Here is a 26335-nt window from a genome sequence, read left to right as displayed (position 1 = left end):
CAAAACATTTTGTTTAAAAAAACTTTATTTTAAATAATAATAATAGGTCTCATATGACATAATTTCACGAATCATTAAGACTGACAAATTTGCTTATATCTAGAATTAATGGTAACATTTTTCATATAAAAAATAATTTTTAATAAATCATATATAATTTGAAGATCCGTTTCACAAAAATAATAATGAAACAATTAATAAGATTTTTTGTATAATAATAAATAAACAACTAGCGAAAATAAGTATATCCATCCATGTTAGAAGGTCACGAGGTAACAGATAGACAAACAAAGGGCACATCGGTCATTTCGAAGCTGGTGATGAATAGTCGTCGTCTAGATAATGCTTGACTTCATTTCTGTAACTTCAAACATACCTTTCTCGCTGTAATTAATTGCTTCATCTCAAGATTTATGCTGTAAGTTTCGTCTCTGATCCGTTCCTTTTTTTATTTTTCAGTATCTGAATTGCGATTTATTGTGCTTTCCTGCTTTTGTTATCTGTGGAACATTTAATATAATTGAGTTCTAGTTGTACCATCTCAAAACTTTGAATGATTTTTATTGTTTTGTGATATCTATTGTACAATCAGAGTTGGTGTTTGAAGTCTTGTTTAGATTTATTTTTCCTTATTTTTTTTCAATCTTTTTGATCTGATGGTATCTATGACTCGTCATTTTAGGTGTTCTAGAGTAGAAATATAGAATTAAATATTTAAAAAAAAATTGTTTCAGGAGTTGATCAAGTTTATGGTTTCTATTGTGATAATTACACATCAATGGATTGTGTGTAGTTTTAGCTGTTGGGTTTAAGGAATCTGTTCGGTACATTGATTTAATTGACCTTCGGAAAGATATAAAAACGTATTGGAAAAATATGGAAATGCAGTTCTGTGGCATAAGAAATGGGTATCTGTGTTGATATGATACTCATTTGTCTGCCTGGTTTTACCATAAATTAAACTATGATTTTCTGCCCCGTATTGTTCTTTGCTGTCTTTTTAGAACTTAAGCGGATACATTTTGATTTTGGTTTATTTAAATCATATGTCCTTGGAGAGTTTTATTTTATGATGTTTCTGCTTTATGGAAGTCTGATTGGATCTTGCAGTGTTATTTAGGTGATTTATACCTGTGGCTAAATTAGTATGATTTTTACGGCCTTGGATTATTTATCTCTTCATTATAAATTCAGAAGTCATAAATGGGGTTTTAGGTGAGTAGTATGTTACTATGTTTATTTTAGGCTCTGCGGAACATTTGATCTGGATATTCTTTGGCCAATCTTACACGAGAAGTTTCTCTAGAAATTTTTTATCTTATTTAATGAAAAAGGTTTTCTTGTATTCAGGCCTCTTTCAATAAAATCTTTTTCTTTCTATTATCATTTTATGAGAAATGCCACGAAACATATACAACTTCAACTATCACTGTAGTTCTTATCGACAGCATGGTTATGTTTTTCCTTTATGCTGTGTAATACAATTCTTTTCTAGTGGATTAGCTTTGATATATTGAACACTGTTGTTATTTGTCATGTATACGGAATTTGCTCTAATCTAAATGAATGTTTGGGGTGTTTTGGGCCGTGTTTAGCTAGTGCTTCCTGGTTCTTTTAGAGATATTCTATGTTGAACAAATAGAGTACCTATTTCTGGATTTCATTTGTTCGATTTGATATTTCCAGAGAAAGTAGTATGTGGGTTGGTCTAAAGTGTAAAACAATGTGGCATATAGAAATTTCTGGTCTAAAGTGTTTAGAAACTTGAAGCCCTTTCACCACTTTCATTTGTAATCTTAATTTTTTTTTCTGCAGCTGATTTTTTGTTTTCTGTGTGTTACACGCTATGTTTGATCTCAGTGGGCCGCGTGACAAGTTTCAAAGGTATCCTATTCTTTTTACCCGCACAAGTTATGAAATGGAAGATTTTCTTTCTCCTACGAAACTTATTTAAATCCTAATTTTTCCAAGAAATTTTATCTTCTTTATGTCACAAATATGACGTTTTTTTAGTTGCTTATTTCCCTGAAGAGAAAAAAAGCGAAGAAGTTTCGTTTCTTAAACATTATGTAAGAGTAGACTTTCATCAGAGTGAATAGCTATGGCGCAAATTTTGAAGGAGGTAAATTAGTTGACTTGGAAGAAAAAAATCAGTTTTTAACTAATGCAAAACATGTCCTCTTGAATATTGTTCTTGGCGTGAAAGATTTTCATCGGCGTGAAATGCAACACCACAAATTCTGATAGAATTCAGTTAACTAACTTGGGGAAAAGATCGGTTTATAATTAATCTAAAATGTGTCCTCTTAGATTGCACAGACCACTTATCGTTTCTTATGATCTTATCAAAAAAAAAATTTGTCTTCTTACATATTATTTTCCAAAGCGAGGTTGAATCTCAAGTAACACGAGCATTATCTTGAGATGTAATCAATTTCTCAGAAAATGATGCCGCACAAATAGCTACACATCATTTTGCATGCTTACATGGTTTGAGATGTTGTTTCTGTATCTTTTATTTGTGTTGTGATTACGAAGGGCTCTTTTATGTTAAGGTTGGACGACCTGGACTCCAGACTTTCTTCCCCGTCATCTTCAGCTGTATCGAACAAATGTGGCTTCAATATTGATGGTGTTGGCCGTGTTAGGCGTCCAATTCGCTCTCCAGCAAAGTCCTTTAAGAGAGGAATGAGGAAAGGATCCCAAGGACTAAAATCCATAGGCCGGTCCCTTGGATTTGGCGTCTCTCGGGCAGTATTTCCCGAAGATCTCAAAGTTTCAGAGAAGAAGATATTTGACCCTCAAGACAAATTTCTGACACTTTGGAACAAGCTTTTTGTAATGTCATGTATTCTGGGTGTATCCGTTGATCCACTTTTTTTCTATCTTCCCATTATTGGTCAATCATCAACCTGCTTAGATATAGATCGAAAGTTAGCGATCACCGCTACGACACTGCGGACAGTTGTTGATGCTTTCTATCTTATTCACATGGCTCTCCAATTTCGAACAGCTTATATTGCTCCATCATCTCGAGTGTTTGGGAGAGGTGAACTTGTCATAGATCCAGCAAAAATCGCTAAACGATACTTGAAGTGCCATTTTATCATCGATTTCCTTGCTGTGCTGCCCCTACCACAGGTCTGCAGAAAACTCCCTCAGCTTTTTGTTTCATAGCCACACAGAAAGATTTGATTTATTTTTTATTTTGTTTGATATAAACGACTTGATTATTTTGATTTTATTATTGTGGAATTCTTGTTAGTGATAATATGTTTGATATCTGAGGAAGTTGTTTGGAGATTTTTTGTTCATTAATACTTCTAAATCCTGTTGAACTTGCTCAGATTGTCGTGTGGAGATTTCTGCATAGTTCAAAAGGCTCTGATGTACTGGCGACGAAACAGGCACTACTTTATATCATTTTGCTTCAGTATATTCCCAGATTTCTCAGAATTTTTCCATTGACTTCGGAATTGAAAAGGACTTCTGGTGTCTTCGCTGAATCTGCATGGGCTGGTGCAGTTTCTTATTTGCTGTTATACATGCTTGCCAGTCACGTAAGCCATCATATGAAATATATTTTCGAATTTTCTCTAGAAATTTCCTGCAAAAAAATGTCCATGCTTACTTTATACTGCTATCTGACCTATCAATAATGTACCTTTCGGATTTTTTAACTTCTCTTATCTGGCATATGCAAAAGGAAATCTGGAAATGAAGAGCTCTAAGTTTAAACGAGAAGTGAAAAAGTTGAAGATTTAGAGATATACTTTTATGCATTAACTGTTGTAATTGTGAGTGATAAGCTGGTTCTTTGATTCAAATGGAAACAACAAACAGAAGAAAATATAGAGGGTTATCGATTCAAATGAGCTAAAATATAAGTAGAATATAGATAGTATTTTCCCAGAGAAATCTCTGTAAATTCCCTAGCAAAGCTAGTGCAACACAGTGAATAAACAAATAAAATTAGTAACCAACTTCTCTCTCTCTCCCCTCTAATATTCCCCTTTACCACGTGAGTTCCTAAATGGGCCGCATAGCCCTTCTAGTGTAAACAAACTTTATATTGGGCTTTGGATGATTTTCCAAGCCCCTAACAATGAGTCAGTGGTGTTATGTTATTTGAATGTATTAACGGAGAAAAAAAAACTTGACACCTTTTTCTTTTCCACCATAGCTAGTGGTAATGAATTTCGTGTAACTTCTACCATATCTTGGCCCTAAGTGGCTCATTATGGACAAAGCGCTTCTTGGTGGGTCTGGTTTCTTTATGAAATATTCTTCTCATTAACATTCTCTGTTGCTGTGGATAAAACGGCGCTCTTATTTTATATATTCTCCATTCTTTAAGACTTTAATTTGAGTTGGGACACATACTTGTAGGTTCAAATGAATTATTGTCTTATGTAATACATGATCTCTCTTCCATTTTATTTCCATGTTTTTTTCACTTTTGTTCAGCTCAGGGTCAAATTTATACGATCTATTTTTCATGCTTTGAATTTGTTTCATGTGAAACATAGATAATTTAGATCCTTGGGGATGTGCTTTACAGATCTAAGAGGTCGCTACCATTTCCCTATTCTAACCAATTTAAACCTGTTTCCACCTATTTAATGCTAATGTCGCGGACTAAACATAGATGTGGGGAATATCAGCAATTTCCTTCAGGTCCTTTTGCTCCTTGGTCTGTTTATTCTGTTGAAATTATATTGTCGAATTCATTTATTAGATATTTGTAGCATATAAATGTAGTTCATGAAATTAGTAAACATGTGTCTGAATAAAATAAATGTAAACCATATATTGCTTGAACATTTTTATGGTGTTGCTTTCGAGTTTAGTTTCTCGTTTTAAGTGCCAATATCATCAAAATATCACCATTCAAGAAGTTTGTTGCAGATATTAATATTCATCTGCATTTCCACCTTATGTTTTCTGTAAGTAAACATTACCATCATCTTCTGCATGGGGTTTTTGCAGATAGTTGGAGCTTTCTGGTATTTATTGTCCGTGGAACGTAATGATACCTGCTGGCAGAAAGCTTGTAAAAACACCACTGAATGCCACAAAGATTTCTTGTATTGCGGGAATCAGAAGATGAATGGCTATGATGCCTGGAGCAACATCAGCAGTACTGTCTTAAGCTCGGCTTGCCCTGTGGATGATCAAGATAATCCGCCATTTGATTTTGGAATTTTTAGGCAGGCGTTGTCATCTGATATTGTTTCATCTACAAACTTCCTGTCAAAATACTGTTATTGTCTGTGGTGGGGGCTGCAAAATTTGAGGTGAACAAACTTCTGTGCATAAGCTTACTCACATATCTAAATCCAACCTGAGGATTTCTGTAATTTTGAAGTTTTGTCACAGTGCGTCTTTGACCTGCCAAATTCACGGTGGTTAAGATGTGTTCACCAAGTGCAGATGCTTTTTTTCTCGTCGTGATTCATTGATAGTTTTTATTTTTCTTCATTTCCTTTTTTTTATTGTGTGGATTTTGGAGATGAAACAAGACATGCTCACCTTTAAAGTGCTGAGACTAGCTAAAATCCTTTGTATGAAAATTTGGAAGATTGTTGCACTGTGGAGAAGGGCATATTGCTTTTAACGATCTTTGGAAAGAATTGGTTTAATTAATAAATGTTGCTGCTTTCATAGCTGAAAAGAGACAATAAAAAGAGGAATATGTTGTAGCCAATAGGCTTTTTACTCCAAGATTGGCTCAGAGATGCCAACTCCTTGTTTTTTGTATTAGAGAAGAGTAGACTCATGAACAAATCTACCCTTCAATCAGTGAACGGTCTATTGCACATTTTATTTTATTCTGCTGTATTTGATCAATTCATTAACTCCTTGCCTTAATGTTTTTCTATAATTTCTGCATATAATTTTGTCTTTTGTACCACTTTGCTATGGCTACACAGAACAAAGTAGAGTGTCTTAGTTGGCCTTCATAATATCTTGTGGCTTTATTAATAAGCATTCATTTCCTAATCCTTGCTTCTCTGTCCAAAAGCTTTAACTTTGTAAAAATAAAATATTGTACTTGTGTACTACTGAACACATTTTGCTGGGTTCTCATATTTTAGTATTTTGGACAGGAAAATATTTTTCACCGACCACTGTAATTCAAGTTGCCTCTTCCAACATTTACAGCTTTTTTCATCTTTCTTTCAACAGCACACTTGGCCAGGGGCTTCAAACCAGTACCTACCCTGGAGAGTCTATATTCAGCATCGCCCTTGCCATTTTGGGACTTCTTCTCTTTGCATTATTAATTGGAAACATGCAGGTAATTTAATAAACTCGCCTTTCTTCTTATACTTGATTTCTGTTGCCTCAAACTTGAATTAGTTCCTTTTTGTTTTTGGTTTTTCAGAGCAATGTCCAGTTTTTTTTTTTAATTTTGAACTAATGCCAGTGTTTCTTGTATGAGACAATTGTTACTTATGGCTGTATTACCATCTCTATAATCCTGAGGAATTCATAATGTTTGGTACCTGAAAATGGAGGAATCACATTTGGTTGTATCACTGTTACAGACATATCTTCAGTCACTTACTATTCGACTTGAAGAGATGAGAGTAAAACGGCGTGACTCAGAGCAATGGATGCATCATCGCTTGCTCCCCCCAGATCTCAGGGAGCGAGTTAGACGTTACGACCAATACAAGTGGTTGGAAACACGTGGAGTTGATGAAGAAAGTTTGGTGCAAAGTCTACCCAAGGATCTTCGAAGAGACATAAAAAGGCATCTCTGTCTGGCCCTCGTTAAAAGGGTAACTTGATTACTTTGATTTTAATTCTTTTAACTCACAGAAGCATTGTCTTCTACATGCACGTCACATGATGTAATGTTCATTATTTGTTTGCTCCTTAAACTGGCCTAAAACGACCTCCCATTTCTGGATCCTATCTACTGATGAATTAGATCTGCATTTTTGCTAATATCCACAATCTCCAATACATTAAGGTCCCTCTCTTCGAGAATATGGATGAGAGGTTGCTTGACGCCATTTGTGAGAGGCTCAAGCCTTCTCTATTCACGGATAATACTTACATTGTTCGGGAAGGAGATCCGGTTGACGAGATGATATTCCTTATTCGTGGTCGTCTTGAGAGTGTGACTACTGATGGTGGAAGAAGTGGATTCTTCAACCGAAGTTTACTGAAAGAAGGAGATTTTTGTGGGGAGGAGCTATTGACCTGGGCTCTCGATCCCAAATCTGGTTCTAATCTACCGTCTTCTACTCGAACTGTGAAGGCTCTAACTGAAGTTGAAGCTTTTGCCCTTTCAGCTGATGAGCTGAAATTTGTCGCTGGTCAGTTCAGACGTCTCCACAGTAGACAAGTCCAGCACACTTTCCGTTTCTACTCACAGCAATGGCGTACTTGGGCAGCTTGCTTCATTCAAGCAGCTTGGCGTCGCTATTCAAAGAGGAAAATCTTGGAACTTAGAAAGAAGGAAGAAGAAGCTGAAGAGTTAGCTGCAGCTAGCAGCAATGCTAGTGGAGGCTCATACAGCATCGGTGCAACATTCCTGGCTTCTCGATTTGCTGCAAATGCTCTTCGTGGAGTTCATAGAAATCGAAATCTCAAGAGTGCTCGAGAGTTGGTCAAACTGCAGAAGCCCCCAGAACCTGATTTTACTGCAGATGCTGATTGATCTTGTATTTCGACTTTTTAACGAGTGATGTTAGATGCTTGTTAATGGTGAAAAATATGTACCAGGAAGAACTTGCAATTGTGAGGAAAATGGTATTATGTTAATGTAACTGGGGAAAAAAATATTTTGTGAAGATCTGTTTGATGTTTTGTCAATATCGTTGTCAACCAACTTCTTATGAGTTATGACTGGTGACTTCAAGCGTACAATTGTATATTTTGAAATAGTTCTGAATTTTATTGACAATTGCATGATTTAAATGTTCTACTGATTTTTGAGTTGAATCCGTGGCATAAGAATTACCCTGAAATCTATTGCGAGCTGTGGTGGAATATGAAGGGCTCATTGAAAATATTATATGTCCAATGGGATTTTGGGACAATTTAAGTTTCTATTTTTGAAAGTTAATAATTAGTTATTTAATTGTTTATGAAGGACCGAAATTATTTTCTTAATGGTTTTCTACAACTACAAAAACATAACTAGTGTGCACACAACAATTATTTAATTATTTCTGAAGGACCAAAATTATTGGCTTAAATGTTTTCTACAACTACAAAAACATTAATATAATTAGTGTATCGATGTACGCGTTGCGTGATTGTATAATATTTTTTAATTAATTTGATTTATATTCAAAAAAATAATATCATATTTGTAAAAATTATCGAGAGACTAAACTGCAATATGAAATGTCGAAACAAAAAAAAAAAAGCAAAAGGGAAAAAAAAAAAACAAAAGTGTAATATTTATAAAATATAAGGGTAATTTTGGAAAAAAATGTGTGTTTTTTTTATAAAAGAAAAATTCTTTATATATAACTAGTGTGTTGATGCACGCATGTAATATTTGTAACATATAAAGGCAATTTTGACACAAAAAAACATTGTGTCCTGTTTTGTAGACAGATTATTTAGACTAGTAATTCACGCACGCGAAAATTCGCGTGCATAAATAGTTTATTTTACATTTAAAAATAATGAACATTTTTTTTATATTTTTAAATTGAAAAATATAATTGAAGATGGTTTTTATAAGTAGCAAGGAGATTTTTGTCCATTTATTAATTTGTCCATTTATTAATTTGTACAAAAACATTAATATAATTAGTGTATCGATGTACGCGTTGCATGATTGTATAATATTTTTTAATTAATTTGATTTATATTCAAAAAAATAATATCATATTTGTAAAAATTATCGAGAGACTAAACTGCAATATGAAATGTCGAAACAAAAAAAAAAAAAAGCAAAAGGGAAAAAAAAAACAAAAGTGTAATATTTATAAAATATAAGGGTAATTTTGGAAAAAAAATGTGTGTTTTTTTTATAAAAGAAAAATTCTTTATATATAACTAGTGTGTTGATGCACGCATGTAATATTTGTAACATATAAAGGCAATTTTGACACAAAAAAACATTGTGTCCTGTTTTGTCCAATAGACAGATTATTTAGACTAGTAATTCACGCACGCGAAAATTCGCGTGCATAAATAGTTTATTTTACATTTAAAAATAATGAACATTTTTTTTATATTTTTAAATTGAAAAATATAATTGAAAGATGGTTTTTATAAGTAGCAAGGAGATTTTTGTCCATTTATTAATTTGACCAAAGTGGTTATTCTAAAGGGTTCATTCATTATTATATTGTATAGATATATAGTAATAATAATAATAATAATAATAATAATAATATAAAGCTATGAAACACGAAGACGATTATAATGTTGAACAAAAAGTTATTAAAAGAGCAAATACTGTAAACCACCAAATATTGAACAAAACAAGGAAATTTGCAGAAATGAAGCCAAACTGTAAGGTGTCTTTAATTCATTCTGGAGTAGGCACTTCGATGAATCTAACTGTGCGTGGCAGCATGAATTCTGCAAATATAGGATAGTGCAACGACGGATAATAACCATCGACATTGTCGCTAACCACCTCACACGAGAGAGGGGTCAATGATCTTCCTCTGAAAAGAATCCAGTCTATGTGAAGATCTTGAGTTTGTCGATCCCAACAAAGGCAAAGCGCTCGAAAAATCAACTTTAGGAACTCAATAACTCCTTGCTTGTCACCTGATAACACAATTAATATGATAAAAATTATTGATGCAAGGACTGTGTTTATGCCATGTAATTGAAAAAACAGCCGTTCTCAAATCTTTTTATTTTTTTAAAAAGCCAACCACTAGTGTTTGATTGATGTGTTATACAGGCAACACCAATAACTGTGGAGGAAATTGACGTTGCCCAAGCAATCAGACCTCAGTTTAGTATTTGATGGTGGCGCAGTGCGAAGATTATACCTTTGAATCCATGGTAAGTACGAATTAAAGATACATTTTTCCTCATACGTGCATTGGGCCAGGCATCCCTCATATCACCTACAACACCATGTTCCCTGTAAAAGCAGCAAACATAAAATCGGAGAAAATACAGAGCTCCAACTTGAACAGAGTTGCATAAGTATCGCCTATGGTTAAACCTATTAGTTGTAAACACATTTTGAAGGAGGAGGAGGAGGAGGAGACGACGGAGCTTCTGACATTTGTTTGGCATCAACACACAAGAGAGTTTGATGTTTTGAACATTTATCCAGTCTCACAACAATCCAAGGCCCAAAATAATTCACTTTTGCTCTCTAAATGAGAATTTGTTTTGGTTTCATTAGATTTTCTCCATAAGCATGGTACCTTGTAAAGTGTGTATATGTCATGGAGAATGAGAATAGACGCCAATAAAAATAAAAATGAAGAACACCAATGTCAACCGTGTCATGCAAGAGGGACGACTATGGTGGTTTTTCTGGTCCACTAAGTGCATGAACTACTCAAGTTTTGCACATCCTTTTCGTCATGGAGCTGTGGTGAGAAAGGAGAAAAGACATCATTGCCATTAGATACGAAAAATCCTATTGATATTATTTTTTTTTCTTAATTCACTCCTTATGGATGCTAGAAACACTAGAATACGATAATGGTTCGTGATAACTACAGGGAGAAGGGAAAAAATGTGTAACACAGATTCTTGTGGCTTGGTCAAATCTAGAGAGTTCTCATATCATTAATGTCAACCATAACACAGATTCTTGTGACTCATGCAAACTCGTGCTGTCATAAATTTCAACTTGTTTCTCAAGCAACCTCAATAAAATTATTTCGAGATATCAGAATTCAACAGAAATAGAAGTTTGACCCTGTGTTCTCGAGGATCAGGGTAGAAATTCTGCAGCTAACACTACAGGGTGTTTCAAGCAAAAACCCATCGTTCTTGACATGCTAGAATGCTCAACCTCTTTGGGCTGCAGTCTAATAACATCTTTATATTAAGATTTATATTGCTTTCAAGGTTCACTGAACCCTTTTCAACTTATACAAGAATCCAATAAATTTTTGTGCTATTTGGTGTTGTGCATCATGCATTACTTCACAGTGTTTCTCGATATTTTTTGACAAAGAAAACTGAACAGAGTACGGGAGGAAAAGTTGCTAAAGTAGGCGGCAATGAGGAAGTTACGGAGCTGCAGAGGCAGAACATGCAATGGGGTGTGTTCAAATGAAGAAGACAAAAGTATAGACCATCAGTGACATAAAATGACACGGGGATGACACCACAAGTGAAAAATGAAATAGCAAGGATAAAAACCAAGACCTCATTATCAAGTTTCAAGAAAGTTAGCACCTGTACCAAGAGGAATAAGGTAATCTGATATCTACATAAGAACTATGAGACCCCAAGTGTAAACATCAGGTGTCGTCACTGATTTTTTCGCATATCAATCCGATGAAGTCAGATTTTTAGGGTAAAAAAAATTTCTAACAGCTCATGAATAAGTGGCGATGTCACCAACTTAAGTATATCGAAAACCTTCATCAAACAATGAAATTGAGACAGCGACTGAAAGTAATACCTTGATCTTCCAAGAAGAAAACGCCCTGTTGTTGATTCCTTCTGTGCGTTAAAACCCCCACAGTATACAACAGGAAGGCTTGGAGGTAAGGATGCAATATGTTGCCATGTGAGTAAAGCACCACGTCTTCGAGCACGAGGACTAAGCTCATCCATGTATGTATTCACTATCTGAAATGAAAAACCGGGTGGCTCAACTCCTTTGAGCTGAAACGTGTACACAATTTATTAAGGAAAATAATACAGATGTGATGCCACGAGTTACATGAATGAAGAAAAATTTTCTAAATTTGACAAAAACAATATTATGGAATTGTAAAAGGATATAGCCCATGTTGAAATGCACGGATCTGTGGAACCCCACGAGATGCTTCCGGGAACTGAAGGTGACTCTGACAACCAGAAGGTTCCACCTTCCAACAACTCAATCTACATCAAGCACTAAAATATTATCTGAACACTTGATTTCTCAACTAGGCTGATGATGAAGAATAAGACCAAAATGATTTTCTAAAGATGAAATTCACCTTATCCTTGTCATAAAAGATAGTGCAGTGCTGATCCGAGGTATCTTCAAATCCTTTCCTTGAAACTCCAAATTGTTCATAACCTTGTCGATCAAAAGAATAACTCCCATATCAAATAAAGCTTGAAGTGAATAATGAGAGAATTTAAACCATGAATATCAATTAATAACAGCCCACCTTTCTCGAGAAGAGATGGGAAACATGCTCAATATATTGAATTATTAACCTAGCACTTGTTGATTGAAGAAACATCCCTTCAATTAGTATTTTTTTTAAATCCAGTTTCGCAGCCCTCTCTCCGAACAATTTTTATTTGCTCCTACAAATAGAAAAGGACCATAGGGGGTAGATATGACTGCTATTCACAGAAAATCTCAGGTGTGAATCTAGTGATATGTCTATCCGTTTGTAGAATCTAGCATGCCCTATTTTTTTTTGTGTACTTCAACACTATAGAATTCTTGAGAGTTCAATATATAGACAAGTATAACACTCACCCCTTGAGCTAACTTTTGGGGTGGAGTTAGGTCTAAGTTCATCATCTTTAACAGGTATCAAAGCCCAGACATACCGTATGTGTTGGACTGCCTATAATTGGACTGCCCATTAATATCTCCACGCTCTAGTCGTTTCATTCTTGGGCGTGTAGGGTAGTGTTGAGATGTCACACATATAGAGTGCTTGAGAGTTCAATATATAACCCTCCCCCTTGAGCTAGCTTTTGGGATGGAATTAGGTTCAAGTCCAATTTCTTAACACATAGGCCGTTAATTAGCAGTTTGAATTTTAATTAATAACAAAGGTATAGACAGCCTTATGAACTCATGAGTGTGAAGAAGAGAATCAATGTACCTTTTATCAAAATTTCAGACGAGCAAAGACCATTAATAACAAGAGTGAAAGATACTGCAAATTGTTTCTGTTTTTTCCTTTTCAAATTCTTTATACAAGAAGATAATATTACTAACTCAAAGCAAATAAAACCATCTTTCTCCAAGATTCTGTCTCAAATCAATAGGAATGCCTTTGATATCTCAAAAGAAAGAAACTAAATCTATTTTTCAAATATCACTAATAATCCACATCTTTCTTACACAAGGTTCCCGCAAGAGCTGGATAGTTCTTACAAAAAAATTTCTAAAAACTTAGACATCTTTTTTTTCGGCTCACTCTTACCATCATCGGTACCCATCTCCACCTCCCATGAACATAAGCTGTTTTTTTCCGTCCTAGTGGTGGGAACCAATGGCTCCATACGACCCGATCCAACCAATCACTATTCACTTCCATAAGAAATAAATCATCCAGACATAGACACGTTCACTACATACATACTCTAAAGTTTACCTCAAATTCCCATGACACCTTATCGATCTCACATATTTACTAACTATGGTGTTTGAGGATTTCCTAACAATGTAGCAGATGAAGCTTCCCAGATAAAAATACAAAATCCAAGTCGATAGACATGACCTTAAGAATTATATCACATCAACTCACATGTTCTGGTTGGTCTCCATTTTATTGAATAGATAGGAAAAGGAATACCTAACGCACAAGCTATCACAACAGATATGTTTTTTGCCTCTGATTTATCAGAATAGCCACTAATTAAGCTCATTTGTCTCATAGTTCTTTATTGTTGACATTTGATATGGTTGTGCTTAACATCGTTGTCTTTCAATATAATCTTATTTCCACAAGAATTTGAGATTCAACAGAAACATGTAGATGACCCTGCCAAATCAGTTATTTCCATCAATATATTATCAAAGATTACATTGATGTAATGAGAAAGAATGAAAAATCTCAGTGTTGCAATTCCGATCGGCAGTAGAATGCTATAATTTATTTGTCAATAGTTGGATAATGCCGATAGAAGATAAGCTAAAAAATAGGGATGTCATTCTAGATCAGAATCAGTCATGCATACCTGTCCCCAAGATATAATGGAAAAGAAAGTGTAGGTTGCGTAAAATTAAATTACATAAGACCCACTGCACGTGTTTATTAGCAAACAGTTAAGCTGAAATAGATGCAACTGTAATATGGTAAACCCGGGTAAAACAATGTATAATCTGCATAAAAAACCTTATTCCCACGATGACGAAGACACCTCTAGTCATCTACAATACATTATTAGTCACTCAGATAGCTACTAAATATGGTTAATGCTCGAGGGGAGGCCACTAATTCTGCTCGAACCCCAACGTCTCTGCCTTGACAAGGCTCATGGCATCTAAGAAAGTAAAGTCATCTCATACATTCTAGCTTTGTTTCACACACAGAAAAAATTGCCAATGTGTACCAATGTCAACCCAAAAAAGTAAAAATCAAGACAATCTGATAGCTTCCCAACCTCAGCCAATTTGATCAGTTCGAGAAAAAAATAATTTGATCAGTTCGAGAAAAAAATAATTAGGCCACTTCCAATGATAAGGACACAATGGCATAACCCTAACCTCCTTTAACCGAAAAATAAGAAAAAATTCTAAATAACTTTGAAGCTCATAACCAACCAAATGATTCGATTAACTAGAAAATAAATACCAAACCATTTTAAGCTTTACCTGGCAAGCATTGCTGTAGGTAGTCTAACTGTGACTTCACACCTAATCATACGCAAAAGGGTAAAAAAGAAAGTGAAAAACTCATTAAATCACACCAAGATCACAAAACAAGTAAAAAAAATTAACAACTTAGAAAAGTAAGCGAACCATCCGCGTAATGTAAAGTCAAGAAAGCCCAGATCAGCAAAAGTCAAGAAAAGAAACTTCTTAAACCAATCAAGATCCAAATCAAAAGTTGAATCTTTACTTAAGATAGATATACACACACATATAATGACCTTGCTGCGTGCAAAGAATCATTGGAGAATAACTGGTTATCACTGTCACACATAACTCTTTCCTCTTCTGCCATGAGTTTGGACTGTCCTCTGGCTGGTCCTCCAGAAGATTAAAGGTCATTACAGTCAAAGAAACACTCATCGTTCTTACTGATGATTCATCCAAGAAAATGAGAGATAAGTTGTTTCCTCGCCTACATGGATCGAGGAATGGAAGAGGAGTGAAAAAAAGCAAGCAAACAAAGAAAGCAAACGCGTTGCAGGAGTTGTTAATAGCATATTACACCATATATTTTTTTAAAATTAGCATAAAAACTTTTATGAGAGGATATAAATGTGCTCGATTTTAAAAATTTTTATGTTTTTTAGACTTTTTTCATAAAAGGTGTGAATGCAATTAGTCTTGTAGAGTTGAATCAAGTTGAATCGAAGACAAAAAATGTGGGCTCCGTCGCTGTTCGAATGGCACATGGGAAGAGACACGTTTCACTGGCTGTTGTCAACATTTTTTATTTTTCTTTTTCTTTTGACTTTCTTTGTATTAAATTTTACATTTTTGGCACTTAGAAGCAATTAATCGTGTCCGCTTCCTCTCTCTTTCAAAAAAAAAAAAAACTTTTCAAAAAAAAAATGTTCCTTTTTACACCCCAAACATCGGTTGAGCAGAAGACTCAGTGTCATAAAATAAAATCCATGGTTTCACAAAAGTTTTGATGTTTAAACCAACAAGAATGTATTAACAAACTATATCTAATCACACATCATCATCAAATTTCTATTACAATAATGAATATATGGTTAATAGAAAGCGTGTGTAAGAAAATAATTTGTTAATAATATGCGTAGTGTTTCATAACTTGAGAGTTGCCTTGATAACAGGAAAATTGGGAGAAGACTAAGAGTCCAAGACGACTAAGACTTGAGTTGGTATGAAATCATCCTCAAGTGTCCATTTGTCGGTTTAGTACATGGCACCCACAGGTATTACCCTGTGGTACCCTATGGGTGATGTGGCGGATCGTGATTGGGTAAAATCAGTGGTCACTGATTTTACCCAATCACGATTCGCCACGTCACTCACAGGGTAGTATCCTGCGGATGGCAACGACATTACCTTGTTTGTCATGGATTATTGATGGACTAGAAACAAGCTACGAGTGTGCATACGGAAGCTATATCAAAGAATTTAGTAGCCTTTTGTTGCAAATAAGTTTATCCAAATTGAAAACGATAAATATTTATTTAATTTATCAACTTGAGGGAGAATGCCGATAAATAATGAGTATAATGTCAGTTAATTTGTTAGCCGCCGTAAATTATCAATATTGGAGAGATATTATATACTTGTAAATTAGGATGATTAGGAAAATACCTTGATCAATGAGACAATAAGTTGCTCATAAATCATGCACAAAAACTACTATTAGGTGTGTCATTTTGTGAGACAATTTTCCTACTCGATCAACCTCATGAAAAAATAATAATTTTTTTATGTTAAAAGTATTAATTTTCATTTCAGATATGGATTATATCAGCCTATCAAATTATTGCATTAAAAAAATGTTAGGTGAATATAATTTTCCCGAGTATTTTACATCCCTTGTCTTCCACTGGAGTAAATACTTGAAAAAAGAGGCCAAAGATGGCTCATCCGGCCTTCCAATCTCGCAAAGCAAAAGCCCAAGAGAGGCAATGGCCTGGATTTCTTACAACGATTAAAGTATGCATTTTCCAATCAAGAATAATGCATCAATATCAATTCTCAAAAACGCATCTCCTGCCAGGCAACATAGAAACTCAAACTACAAAGAGTTCTTTAGCACCCATTCAACCAAAGTCGAAATACCGAATCCCGTTGCATTTTTCTTCTTGTCGCTCCAAACGGGGCCAGCCATGTCGATATGCATCCATTGCACCTTCTCATCAACAAACTGTAGAAAACAATAAACAGTCGGATTTCTTGACTTAAACAGAGAACTAATCGATACGCCCTTGGGTGAGGCAGGGGAGCAGCCAATAGAAGCCATAGCATCCTCCATTTCAAAATATTTTTCGTCTCTCTCTTAGCAATTAGTTTTGCATCATCTAAATGAATCTTTGCAAGATCAGGCTCACAAGTTGTATCAATTAAAAAACTTGTTGGACTTCCCAAAATGATACACGCTCGCTTCATGCTGATCAACAATGATTACAATATCAGGTAACCTTGTCGTATATTAATTAGCCCAGCCCAGATATGTTTATGAGCGAGATAATTGTCTTTTTAGAGACCTGCTACCAAACCGCAAAATTTGCAGTATAGAGCGATAAAATCAATCCTATCACATATTATAAAGCAGTATTCTTCTTCTTGAACACATACATAATGCACCACGTAAGTGTATTACATTGTTTTAAATATATTCCAATCCCATGTATCGTGATGCAATTCTCTTTTATTTTTTTTTATCAAAGATCATGAATCGTTATTTTCTTTAGAGGGGAAGCACGAGAAAACAATTCCTAACATCTGAGTGCTGACCTGTTTCAAGAAAAGGGCCGCAGTGATGGCACCACCTTGACGACCACCCGTGTTCACCATATCAGCCACCCCCGATTTCATGGACTCCCAATAACTTTCCTCCATTGGCATTCTCCAAAGCTTTTCACCACTGATTTCTGAGGCTGCCAGGACTTCTTTCGCAAGGTCATCGCTTGGTGTAAAAATGCCTGTTTTTTCAGTATTCAAGAAAAAAATATCGCTGATTTCTGTATGACAGTATTCCCACGTACTCATTAGTTCAGAAACATTTGGCGTCCATACCCTCACAATATGTTAAAACAAATTTACACTCAGCTATCTAAATAAATCAAATGTAATTTGATATAATGTTCAAATAACAATCTTGTTTTTTTTTCCTCGATATTACTCCAGTCCAAAACAATTAAAACATATCGAATAAGATAGATGTTAACGAATTTACCAGCAATAGAGGGTCCAAGAGCAACGACGCAGGCTCCTGTCAACGTTGCAAGATCTACTATCTGCAAACCAAGTAAATGTTTGATGCAACACTTAGCATCAAAATAAGCTATGGCATCGAAGTCTAGTGTAGAAATCAAGGGATTTTTATACTCCACACAACCTCGTGATTTTGTCTGATGGCAAATAGAAACTTGGACCGTAAAAACATTCAGGTCACATAAAAACTGATTCGGTAAAAAGGGGCACGTTCAATTTATTAGTAGCATCCTGATTTTCAATTTGTTCCCCTCACCATACTTGGTGTAACTTCCAAAAGTTCAAATAAGCAAGTATGTATTCACTGTTTAGGAGCATCAAATACAGGAAGAAGAAACCATCACTCTACATAATGTCATAAAAATGTTGGTACTAAGGCATCTTTCCAGGACAAAGGATGTTAGCTGCGAAGGAAAACGATAAAGATCTTCCCAAAAAGTGTCATAAGGACGAGAATGCATATAAAACATAGTTTAGTATACCTTTTCTACCCCTTGATTACAAGCATATACTAAAGCATCAGCTAGGGTGAGTCTTCCTTCAGCATCAGTATTGTTTACCTGCAACATGGATTGATGAGAATTTAATCGAGAAATGACCAGCGAAACCAGAGAGGATCGTGTATACAAATGTATGAACACGATAGGAGAACCAAACAAGAAAGACCCTTTTGTCAAAATAAATAGAAACTAGGACTTCAGTATTTCCATTTAAAACTAGAGAGATGTAAAACACCAATGAAAGTACTTACACATACTGAATGCCTCGTGTTTTGTTGGAGGATGTCAGAATAATAATTCTTGTCAAAGACAGGTTCATTTGATATTAATTTTTATTATCAGTCCATACACTAAAATCTACATGGAACAATCAGAGTAACTGTAGTACTCATGTAAACTAGCCTTGAAAGTGTTTTTATAGGTAAATAAGTAAATGGTGCCAAACTAGATTAAGAATGCCAAGTAAACCAAACTCATAACCCGACATTTGTTTAATTTACAAACTTGTACAAATAAGCACAGTCATTAGTTATTCTTTTTTTAAAAAAACTTATTAGTTATTCGTATTTACATTCACAGTGAATTGAGATACATCCTATTCCAAACGGACTGAAGACTCGGAATTAGTTTACACGTGCACAAAAAACTGTTCAAAGCATGCCATGAAAAAGACATCTCAAAACCAGCCAACCCATACACACATTAATGTTTCTGTAAACAAGGGCATAAATGGATGTAAAAATATTTCTAAAATTCAACAAACTGAACAGAAAAGAAAAGGTTAATCCATAGCATGCAGAAATGAAAATTTACCTCAATCGTCTTCCCATTTGAAGCTGTGACAATGTCTCCAGGCCTCATGCCTGTCCCGCTTATCATGTTCTCACAAGCTGCAACAATGAAGTGAATCTGCGAAAAAATAACAAAATATTAGGTTTTGAGTCATTTGCTAAGACCTATGCAAATAGGCCGATTTATAGCCAATGTGGATAATAGGCAGCAATAGATGGAAAACACAAAGATGCACATGAATCAGGTCAAGATGGCTAACCTCCACTCCAGCAGGCTTGATTTGGCCAAGTGCTTTGGCTGCACCCAGAACTGCTGCAGAACCACCCATATCAAATTTCATGAGTTCAATCATACAGCCTGCTCCCGTCTTGATATTGTAGCCTCCACTGTCAAAAGTCAAGCCTTTTCCAACTAAGGCCAGCTTGGTTTTGACTTCTCCATTCGGAGGTTTGTAACATAAATGGATGAAATGTGGAGGATTAGCAGATGCAGCACCAACGGCCAAGTAGGAACCCATTTTCAACTCTTTGCACTGCTCTACATCCAATATTTTTGCAGAAAAAACATCACTGTACTGTGATGCAATCTTTTTGGCTTCTTCAGCAAGTACTCCTGAAAAAACCCCATACTGAAATGTAACAAAAAAATACTATGCCATAAAGGCCAAAATATTATTCAATTAAAAAATACTGTAGAAAAAAGTCCAAAGGAAACAATATCTCCAGAGAGCAAATGTCCGTGGATACTGGGATTCATGTTCTTAGCCCTCTGATTACATTAAAAGATTCAAAACGAAGAAAACACACCAGTAGCAAAAGATACTAACCAGGGGTGACTACATTTGCTGGGGCATTCACAAGTTCTTTTCCCAAAATGATTCCTGAACAGACATTTTCGGCATACTTGAGTTTTTTCTCAATCTCAGCTCCAGTACCAAGTCCAATAATATCCACAGATTTGAGGACTGGTGTCTTTGATTCGGACTTAAACCGATTATCATCAAAAGTTCCCAATACAGCTCCTGTATATATTTGAAAAACATCATAAATTCTAGCTTTTTCCAAAATAGAAACAAAAAATTTCATGTGTCAGGGTAATATCTAGGAACCAAAGGAAAACAAAGGTACCAGCAGCAATTGCTGAAGCAGTGGCTGGCTTTGATTCCAAAGATAAGCCTTCAGAAGAAGCAAGTGTGATCGCAACATTACTTGACTGAGTAGACTTGGCTGCCACAGCAACAGCCTCACCAAGACCACGATAAGCCAAAGTAGCAGAAGCTGATCCAAGCCCGATTAAACCAACCCTTTTCGAACCAAGACCAGGAAGCCTGAGAATTGTTGACTGACCACTCTTTCCAGCAAATTCCTCCTCGGATGAGACTTCGGATAACAATCCACCCAAGTGTGAGTCTAGCTTTTGCAAGACTAAATTCTTGAACTTCGAATTCTCATCTTTGGCCACATCCTTCTCTGTGACACCAACAGCGAGTATGTCTCCTTTCCATTCCACCAAATCAATCTCTTTTGCAGCAAAAGAGATCTTACACCATTCAAAAAAAAAAAAAAAAAACCAACTAAGTAATGCCGAAAAGATTAAAATCCCCCAAACAAAAGAAAAGTTTTTTCACATACATACATGTATCATAACACAAACATGGTACCGATTTCTGACTAAGATGTGAAGCACAAACACAGGAAATATTGCATAAACAGAGAGACAACCAATCTAATTTGGAATTATTAAAATAAAAAGATCAAGAAAAAATTATAAGAATTTCAGCCAAAACAAGCAAAAAAAAAAGAGCAAGCAACTCTATCATAATCATAAATCTGCAAAACAAAATTACCCACTAGATTCATTACGAAAGTAAACTAATAGAGAGCAAACTCTACAGATGCTCCAGAATACAATCAAAGACTACCAAACAAAAACTAAAAAAAAAAAAAAAAGCAAGCAACACCATTTCAATGGAAGGAAAACCTTAGGTGGGTCGATCTTGTTCGGTTGAGTGAGGCCGAGAGTGGCACGAGCAATGGAGTGAGCCATTCGCTTCGCTCTTCTGGACGAGACTGGTGGGATAGAAACGGAAATGTCCCAGACGGGGGCAAATCCGAATTTGGCAAAAACTGAGGGGCAAGAACGATAGTGACAAGAGGAGGAAGAAGAATAAGAGGTAGAAGCGATGAGATTGAGGGAAGTAGAGAGAATTTTAATGGCGGCCATTGTAGAGCGTGCCACTCTCGTGCTATTTATAGAGGTCGCTACCAATTCAGTATCAGTCTACTACTTGCTACCATATCTTGTTTCTCTTGCTACCAAGATGGGGAGTGCGCCCCCAATATTTTGTTAGCAAGTTTTCATCTATCAAATTCCCATTTATCTATTTATATAAAAATAAATAAATAAATAATCTCTTCCTAATTTTTTTTTACATAAAAATTTTATGAGATAGTCTTCGAGTCAATTTTATCATATAGATCTTTAACCTGATTCCATTATTTTATTTTTTATAGTTGATATCGATCAAGAGACCTGGTTTTTTTTTTACGATTGTTTCAAATTAATTAATTTTGATAAGATGTAGATATTTTAAGACGTGAAGAGCCAACTCAACAAAGCATTTTTTAAAAAAATGTTCTTTTAAAAAAATGAAGTGTTTGGTTAGAATTTTTGGTTTTTTAACTTCTGTTTTTACTTCTATTTAAAAATTTAAATAAAAACACTTTTAAAAATTGAAATTATTTAAACATTTTTTTAAGTTACAGCTTCTGTATCCAAACTGATCTGAAATCAAATAAAAATTTAAGAAAGCACTGTGGTATAAAAAGGATTTTACTAAAAGATCGGTTGCTACTTCAAATAAAAGATTGTTGAACTTGAACATATCAAAAATTAGAAAAATAAGGAGATAAGTGGTGTGACTCCTTTTAGACTGCTTTGGAATAGATATAAAATTCATACCATACCTTTTAATAATAATAATATGATTTTTTTTCCAATGTTAAAATAATTGTTAAATATTCTCCAAAACAGAGTATGGATATATATTATTAGTTTGGAACGTGAGACAATGTGAACTAAGCCGCTTCCAATTAATTATTATTATTAATTAATAAAATACAGAAGCAATGGGCGATAATTTCAACGGGGTTATTTATTTGGCATTACAAAATGGTCGACGGAATCCTTCAAAAACAAAAAATTAAAAAAAAAATATGGTCGACGGAACCAAACATGGCTTTTCTCTTTTTAATTAATATATTCAAATATTAATTTTATTTTTCGTTTTATTTATATCTTGCTCCTAATTACTTCTACTGTTCTACATTATACTATGATATATGTTATAAGATATTAAACTCTTGGAGTAACTATTTTTTATATTTTGGTGTAACATTATCCACTTTTTAATTATTTAAATATTTTTAAAATTTATATCTATTTTCTAAATTTTAAATTTGTATATCACTCTTGATAAAAAAAATAATTTTAAAATTCATTAATTTGAAAATAATAAAAATTATCATGTTTAAATAATTATTTCAACGGTACAAGTATGTAACGCGTGCAAATGACTAATATGTTATTAAAATGGAAGAGCTTAGAATAATTAACTTTAGTGTGAAAAATATTTTTTATAAACAAAAAATACCATTTTTTAAAATTATTAAATATTTTAATTAAACCTATTTTAGTAAATTATATATATTATGTCTTGATAATTTTTTATCTTTATCTATATTTTTTAATTTTTAAATATAACTCATAACATAAAAAATTATCATGAAAAAGGTTTTTAAAGTTGTCGATTTTAATATAATATCTCCACATTCGGAAAATTTATTTAAACAATACAATATCTTAAAATACATTGATTTTCCCAAATTAATAAGATTTACACAATATAACATCTTAAATACATTGATTTTAAAAATCATAACAAAATAATACCTTTTACAATTATGATTAGTATTCATACATTGTGTGTACAAAGAAACTAGCATATATGTAATATGATATATATATTCGTTATCAATAAATATAATAATAAATAAATTATATGCGCATACACAATTATATGTTACTTTTGAAATCATCATATTTTTTTGAAGCTAAATTATAACATATCTCGAATTCTTTATTAGAATAATTTTATAATTAAAAACAAAACCTATCTCAATAATATAATAGATATATTATAGGGTGAGTTTTCTTAAATGGCCTTTCGGAAGTACCAAGCATAGTCATTTATAACCTTAAACTTAAATTAGTTGGTTTATAAAACTAGGTTCTTATTGATGTTAACTTCCTTATATATAATTTTAACTTTCTCCTTATCTCAATTTAAAATCTGAATTCTGAATGTCGATTCCAACTTCTCATCTTAAAGTCGATCTACTTCCATTTTTATTTGAATTACATAAAGAAAAATTTAACATCATTCAAAACAAATTAGTATTACAATTTACACCAATTTATCTTTCACAAATCTAAATATATGTATTATCAAATTAAGATCAAAGGTGATACTTGACAGATACATCACTATTGATATTTTGAATTGTCAAACAGGAATTGCGATTCGGTACTATCATTAAATTAAATATATTTAAATCCAAAAATAAACGAAATTATGAAAAATCATCTCATCCTAAATATTTAGATTTTTTTTTTTTTACAAAAGCCGCCTGTTGTGGCGGGGGTTAAGCAGACTCTACCCATTTATTAGATAAAAAAAAACAAAAATCAAATACAACCGCAATTAATAATTACAAAAAACAAATTTGACTCAAACATAAGGTAAACCAGATATGTCTAATCTGCATATCCCTTTTAGCTGTCCATGGATGTCTGAAGGATGTAAAACAGCCGCACCCTTAACCACACCCACATTAGCCAATTCGTCCGCAGCAGCATTAGCTTCCCTATAAACATGAGATTTCATGACTACTAAAGAATGAATGATCGTCTGAATTTGAATCTGCAGATTGCTGAATTTCCAACAAGTGTTATCCGCATCTATGATGAATAAAGCCACCAAGAAATCCACTTCAAGCCATAACGGAAATATATTATAAAGCTCACAAAGTTGTAGCCCCTTTAAAATTGCACAAAGTTCGGCCCTAGTGTTGGAACCATAACCAATAAAATCATGATAAGCCAGGATCGGCTTTCCCAAATGATTTTTAATAATACCTCCAATCCCCGACTCTCCACCACATTTAGAGCACCCATCTGTATTCAATTTGAAGCGACCAGCAGGTGGCGCCAACCATCTAACTACCCGAATTTAAGTGGAACGAGTAACTTGAAAAACCATCCCCATCAATCTAGCCACATTCTCATAACCATTCCAATGCCTAGGCTTCAGAACTCCTGCACAACTAATAGAAGCCATAAACTCATTAATATGCGTTATAATTCTGACCGACAGGATGCAAACACTATGCTTGTTGTCATTTCTAGCTTTCCAAAGAAACCAGATAATTCCCTAACATGCCCATCCCTGCACCAATCCTCTGCTATTTTCCAGCTCGAAAAGTTTTGAGGATTATGAACTCCAAAACGATTCGCAAAAAAATGCCAGACATTAATAGCAGCATCACTCGAAAAAAATAAGTGATCAAATGTCTCCTGATCCTGAAAACACTGGCATCTCGATGCTAAACTGATTCCCCTGGTCATAAGAATATCATCAATCGAAAGCCATTTGTAAAACCATCTCCGGCAGAAAATGGTGGGCCTAAAAATTTTAGACCAGCAAACTTTAAACCAACCAATAGCAGGTTGTTTGTGCCTAATCAACTCTCAGGCAGATTTAACAGAGAACCTCCCATTCTGAGAATTTTTCCAAATAGCGATATCCTTGAATAAGGTTGTATGAGCACTTTCATAACACGAAAAGCAAACCTCATGAGAAATCACAATAAGAAGCCGTTATGAATTCCAATTACGATCTCTCAAAAACCATTTGACCAGCCTACAAGATTGCCCTTGAATAGGAGTCAAAGAAGCTAAAGGGCCCGGCGTGCATTTCGTGTCATTGCTCGTCGACCGGCTTCGATTTGTCTAGACGGAAGCCAAGAATCAAACCAGAAACTGATATTCCTATGACCAATATGCCACCCAATTTCAGGTTCTGCAAGGCTTCTAATTTTCATCATTCTAGGCCAAGTGGAAGACATTTGCCGCACAATTTGCACCGCAGCAGGAAGAGCAGATTGACAATATTTTAAATGAAGGAAGCGACTCCAAAGCGATTTCACAGTTCTGAATCTAACCCAAAGTTTAATGGAAAATGCTGTTACCGTATCTTTGAGCCTACGAATACCCAATCCTTCCTCAGAAACAGAACGATAAATCTTCTCCCAAGAAATCCAATGTATAGACTGTACTCCAGGTAATTTCGAACCCCATAAGAATTTCACACATAACATTTCAAAACGCTGTAAGACTGTGCCCAAAGGTTGTAACACCTGAAACAAATAAACAGACATAGAGCAAAGAACACTTTTGATCAATGCCAGCTTACTACCAAAAGAAAGAAGTTGTGTCCCCCACCCTTGTAATTTCTTACAAGCATTGGAAATAACGTGATTAAAGTAAGAGGTCTTCCAATTTCGAAGATGCATATATTAATTGTGATTTTCTTGTATTAAGTGAAAATTTTATTAATATCGTTGTTTGAAATACTTCTGTTTGAGTTCTAACATAATGCATATGTTTTGTTTTGAAAAAAAAAAGAAAAAAAAAAAGAATGCTAGTCTAATCGAATACAGTTGTTTTAGGTTTAGTCTCATTGTTCACAAAACTTTCGCATAAACAACCCGGAAATGTTTTCACTTTAGAAAATGTTATATTTAAGTCACACACGTATTATAGGTGTCTGACCCCTAGTATATATAAAGTTAGTGTGTCAAATTGGAGCGTTGATATAAAAAATCAACATCCAAGGAGCATTGATACGAGAATAAATGAATAGAAATCCATCCCAAAGTGTATAAAAATTATTATTTTTACAATTAAAGATAAAAAAGTAAGGACATTTTGTAATGGAAAAATGCCAATTTTAGTCATG

General features: G+C 34.3%; 3 protein-coding genes across 5 annotated transcripts; 1 reads left to right on the top strand and 2 right to left on the bottom strand.

Annotated features, from left to right (window-relative positions):
* The first annotated feature begins 288 nt into the window (after window positions 1-288).
* Window positions 289-7944, top strand: LOC140892968 (probable cyclic nucleotide-gated ion channel 6). Of its 3 annotated transcripts, none has more exons than XM_073302028.1 (8): window positions 289-418; window positions 1816-1884; window positions 2556-3141; window positions 3348-3560; window positions 4990-5297; window positions 6190-6301; window positions 6552-6788; window positions 6983-7944. In XM_073302028.1, the coding sequence occupies exons 2-8, from the start codon at window positions 1847-1849 to the stop codon at window positions 7673-7675; spliced, it is 2187 nt and encodes a 728-aa protein (XP_073158129.1). In that variant the 5' UTR covers window positions 289-418; window positions 1816-1846; the 3' UTR covers window positions 7676-7944. The 3 variants fall into 3 exon arrangements, with proteins under 3 accessions (XP_073158129.1, XP_073158130.1, XP_073158131.1); XM_073302029.1 differs by having other exon boundaries at window positions 318-418; window positions 1861-1884; XM_073302030.1 differs by lacking the exons at window positions 289-418; window positions 1816-1884 and adding an exon at window positions 1979-2122.
* Window positions 7945-9381: 1437 nt separating this feature from the next.
* On the bottom strand, window positions 9382-15215 carry LOC140887035 (uncharacterized). The gene is made up of 7 exons (XM_073294042.1): window positions 14965-15215; window positions 14687-14728; window positions 12117-12199; window positions 11917-12018; window positions 11591-11805; window positions 9987-10081; window positions 9382-9756 (listed from the first exon to the last, which is right to left on the bottom strand). The coding sequence occupies exons 1-7, from the start codon at window positions 15104-15106 to the stop codon at window positions 9509-9511; spliced, it is 927 nt and encodes a 308-aa protein (XP_073150143.1). The 5' UTR covers window positions 15107-15215; the 3' UTR covers window positions 9382-9508.
* A 1301-nt stretch (window positions 15216-16516) lies between these two features.
* LOC140887416 (neutral leucine aminopeptidase, chloroplastic-like) lies at window positions 16517-21596 on the bottom strand. The gene is made up of 9 exons (XM_073294659.1): window positions 21238-21596; window positions 20385-20796; window positions 20084-20278; window positions 19517-19869; window positions 19279-19374; window positions 18448-18525; window positions 17928-17988; window positions 17486-17673; window positions 16517-16895 (listed from the first exon to the last, which is right to left on the bottom strand). Exons 1-9 carry the CDS (start codon window positions 21478-21480, stop codon window positions 16767-16769), a joined length of 1755 nt encoding a protein of 584 aa, XP_073150760.1. The 5' UTR covers window positions 21481-21596; the 3' UTR covers window positions 16517-16766.
* Between the last annotated feature and the right edge of the window lie 4739 nt (window positions 21597-26335).

The sequence above is a fragment of the Henckelia pumila genome, chromosome 3 (assembly GCF_033568475.1).
Source record: "Henckelia pumila isolate YLH828 chromosome 3, ASM3356847v2, whole genome shotgun sequence".
NCBI classification, from domain to species: Eukaryota; Viridiplantae; Streptophyta; class Magnoliopsida; order Lamiales; family Gesneriaceae; genus Henckelia; species Henckelia pumila.
The sequence above is the reverse complement of the archived record's forward strand: the minus strand, read 5'-3'. Positions and strand labels throughout refer to the sequence as shown.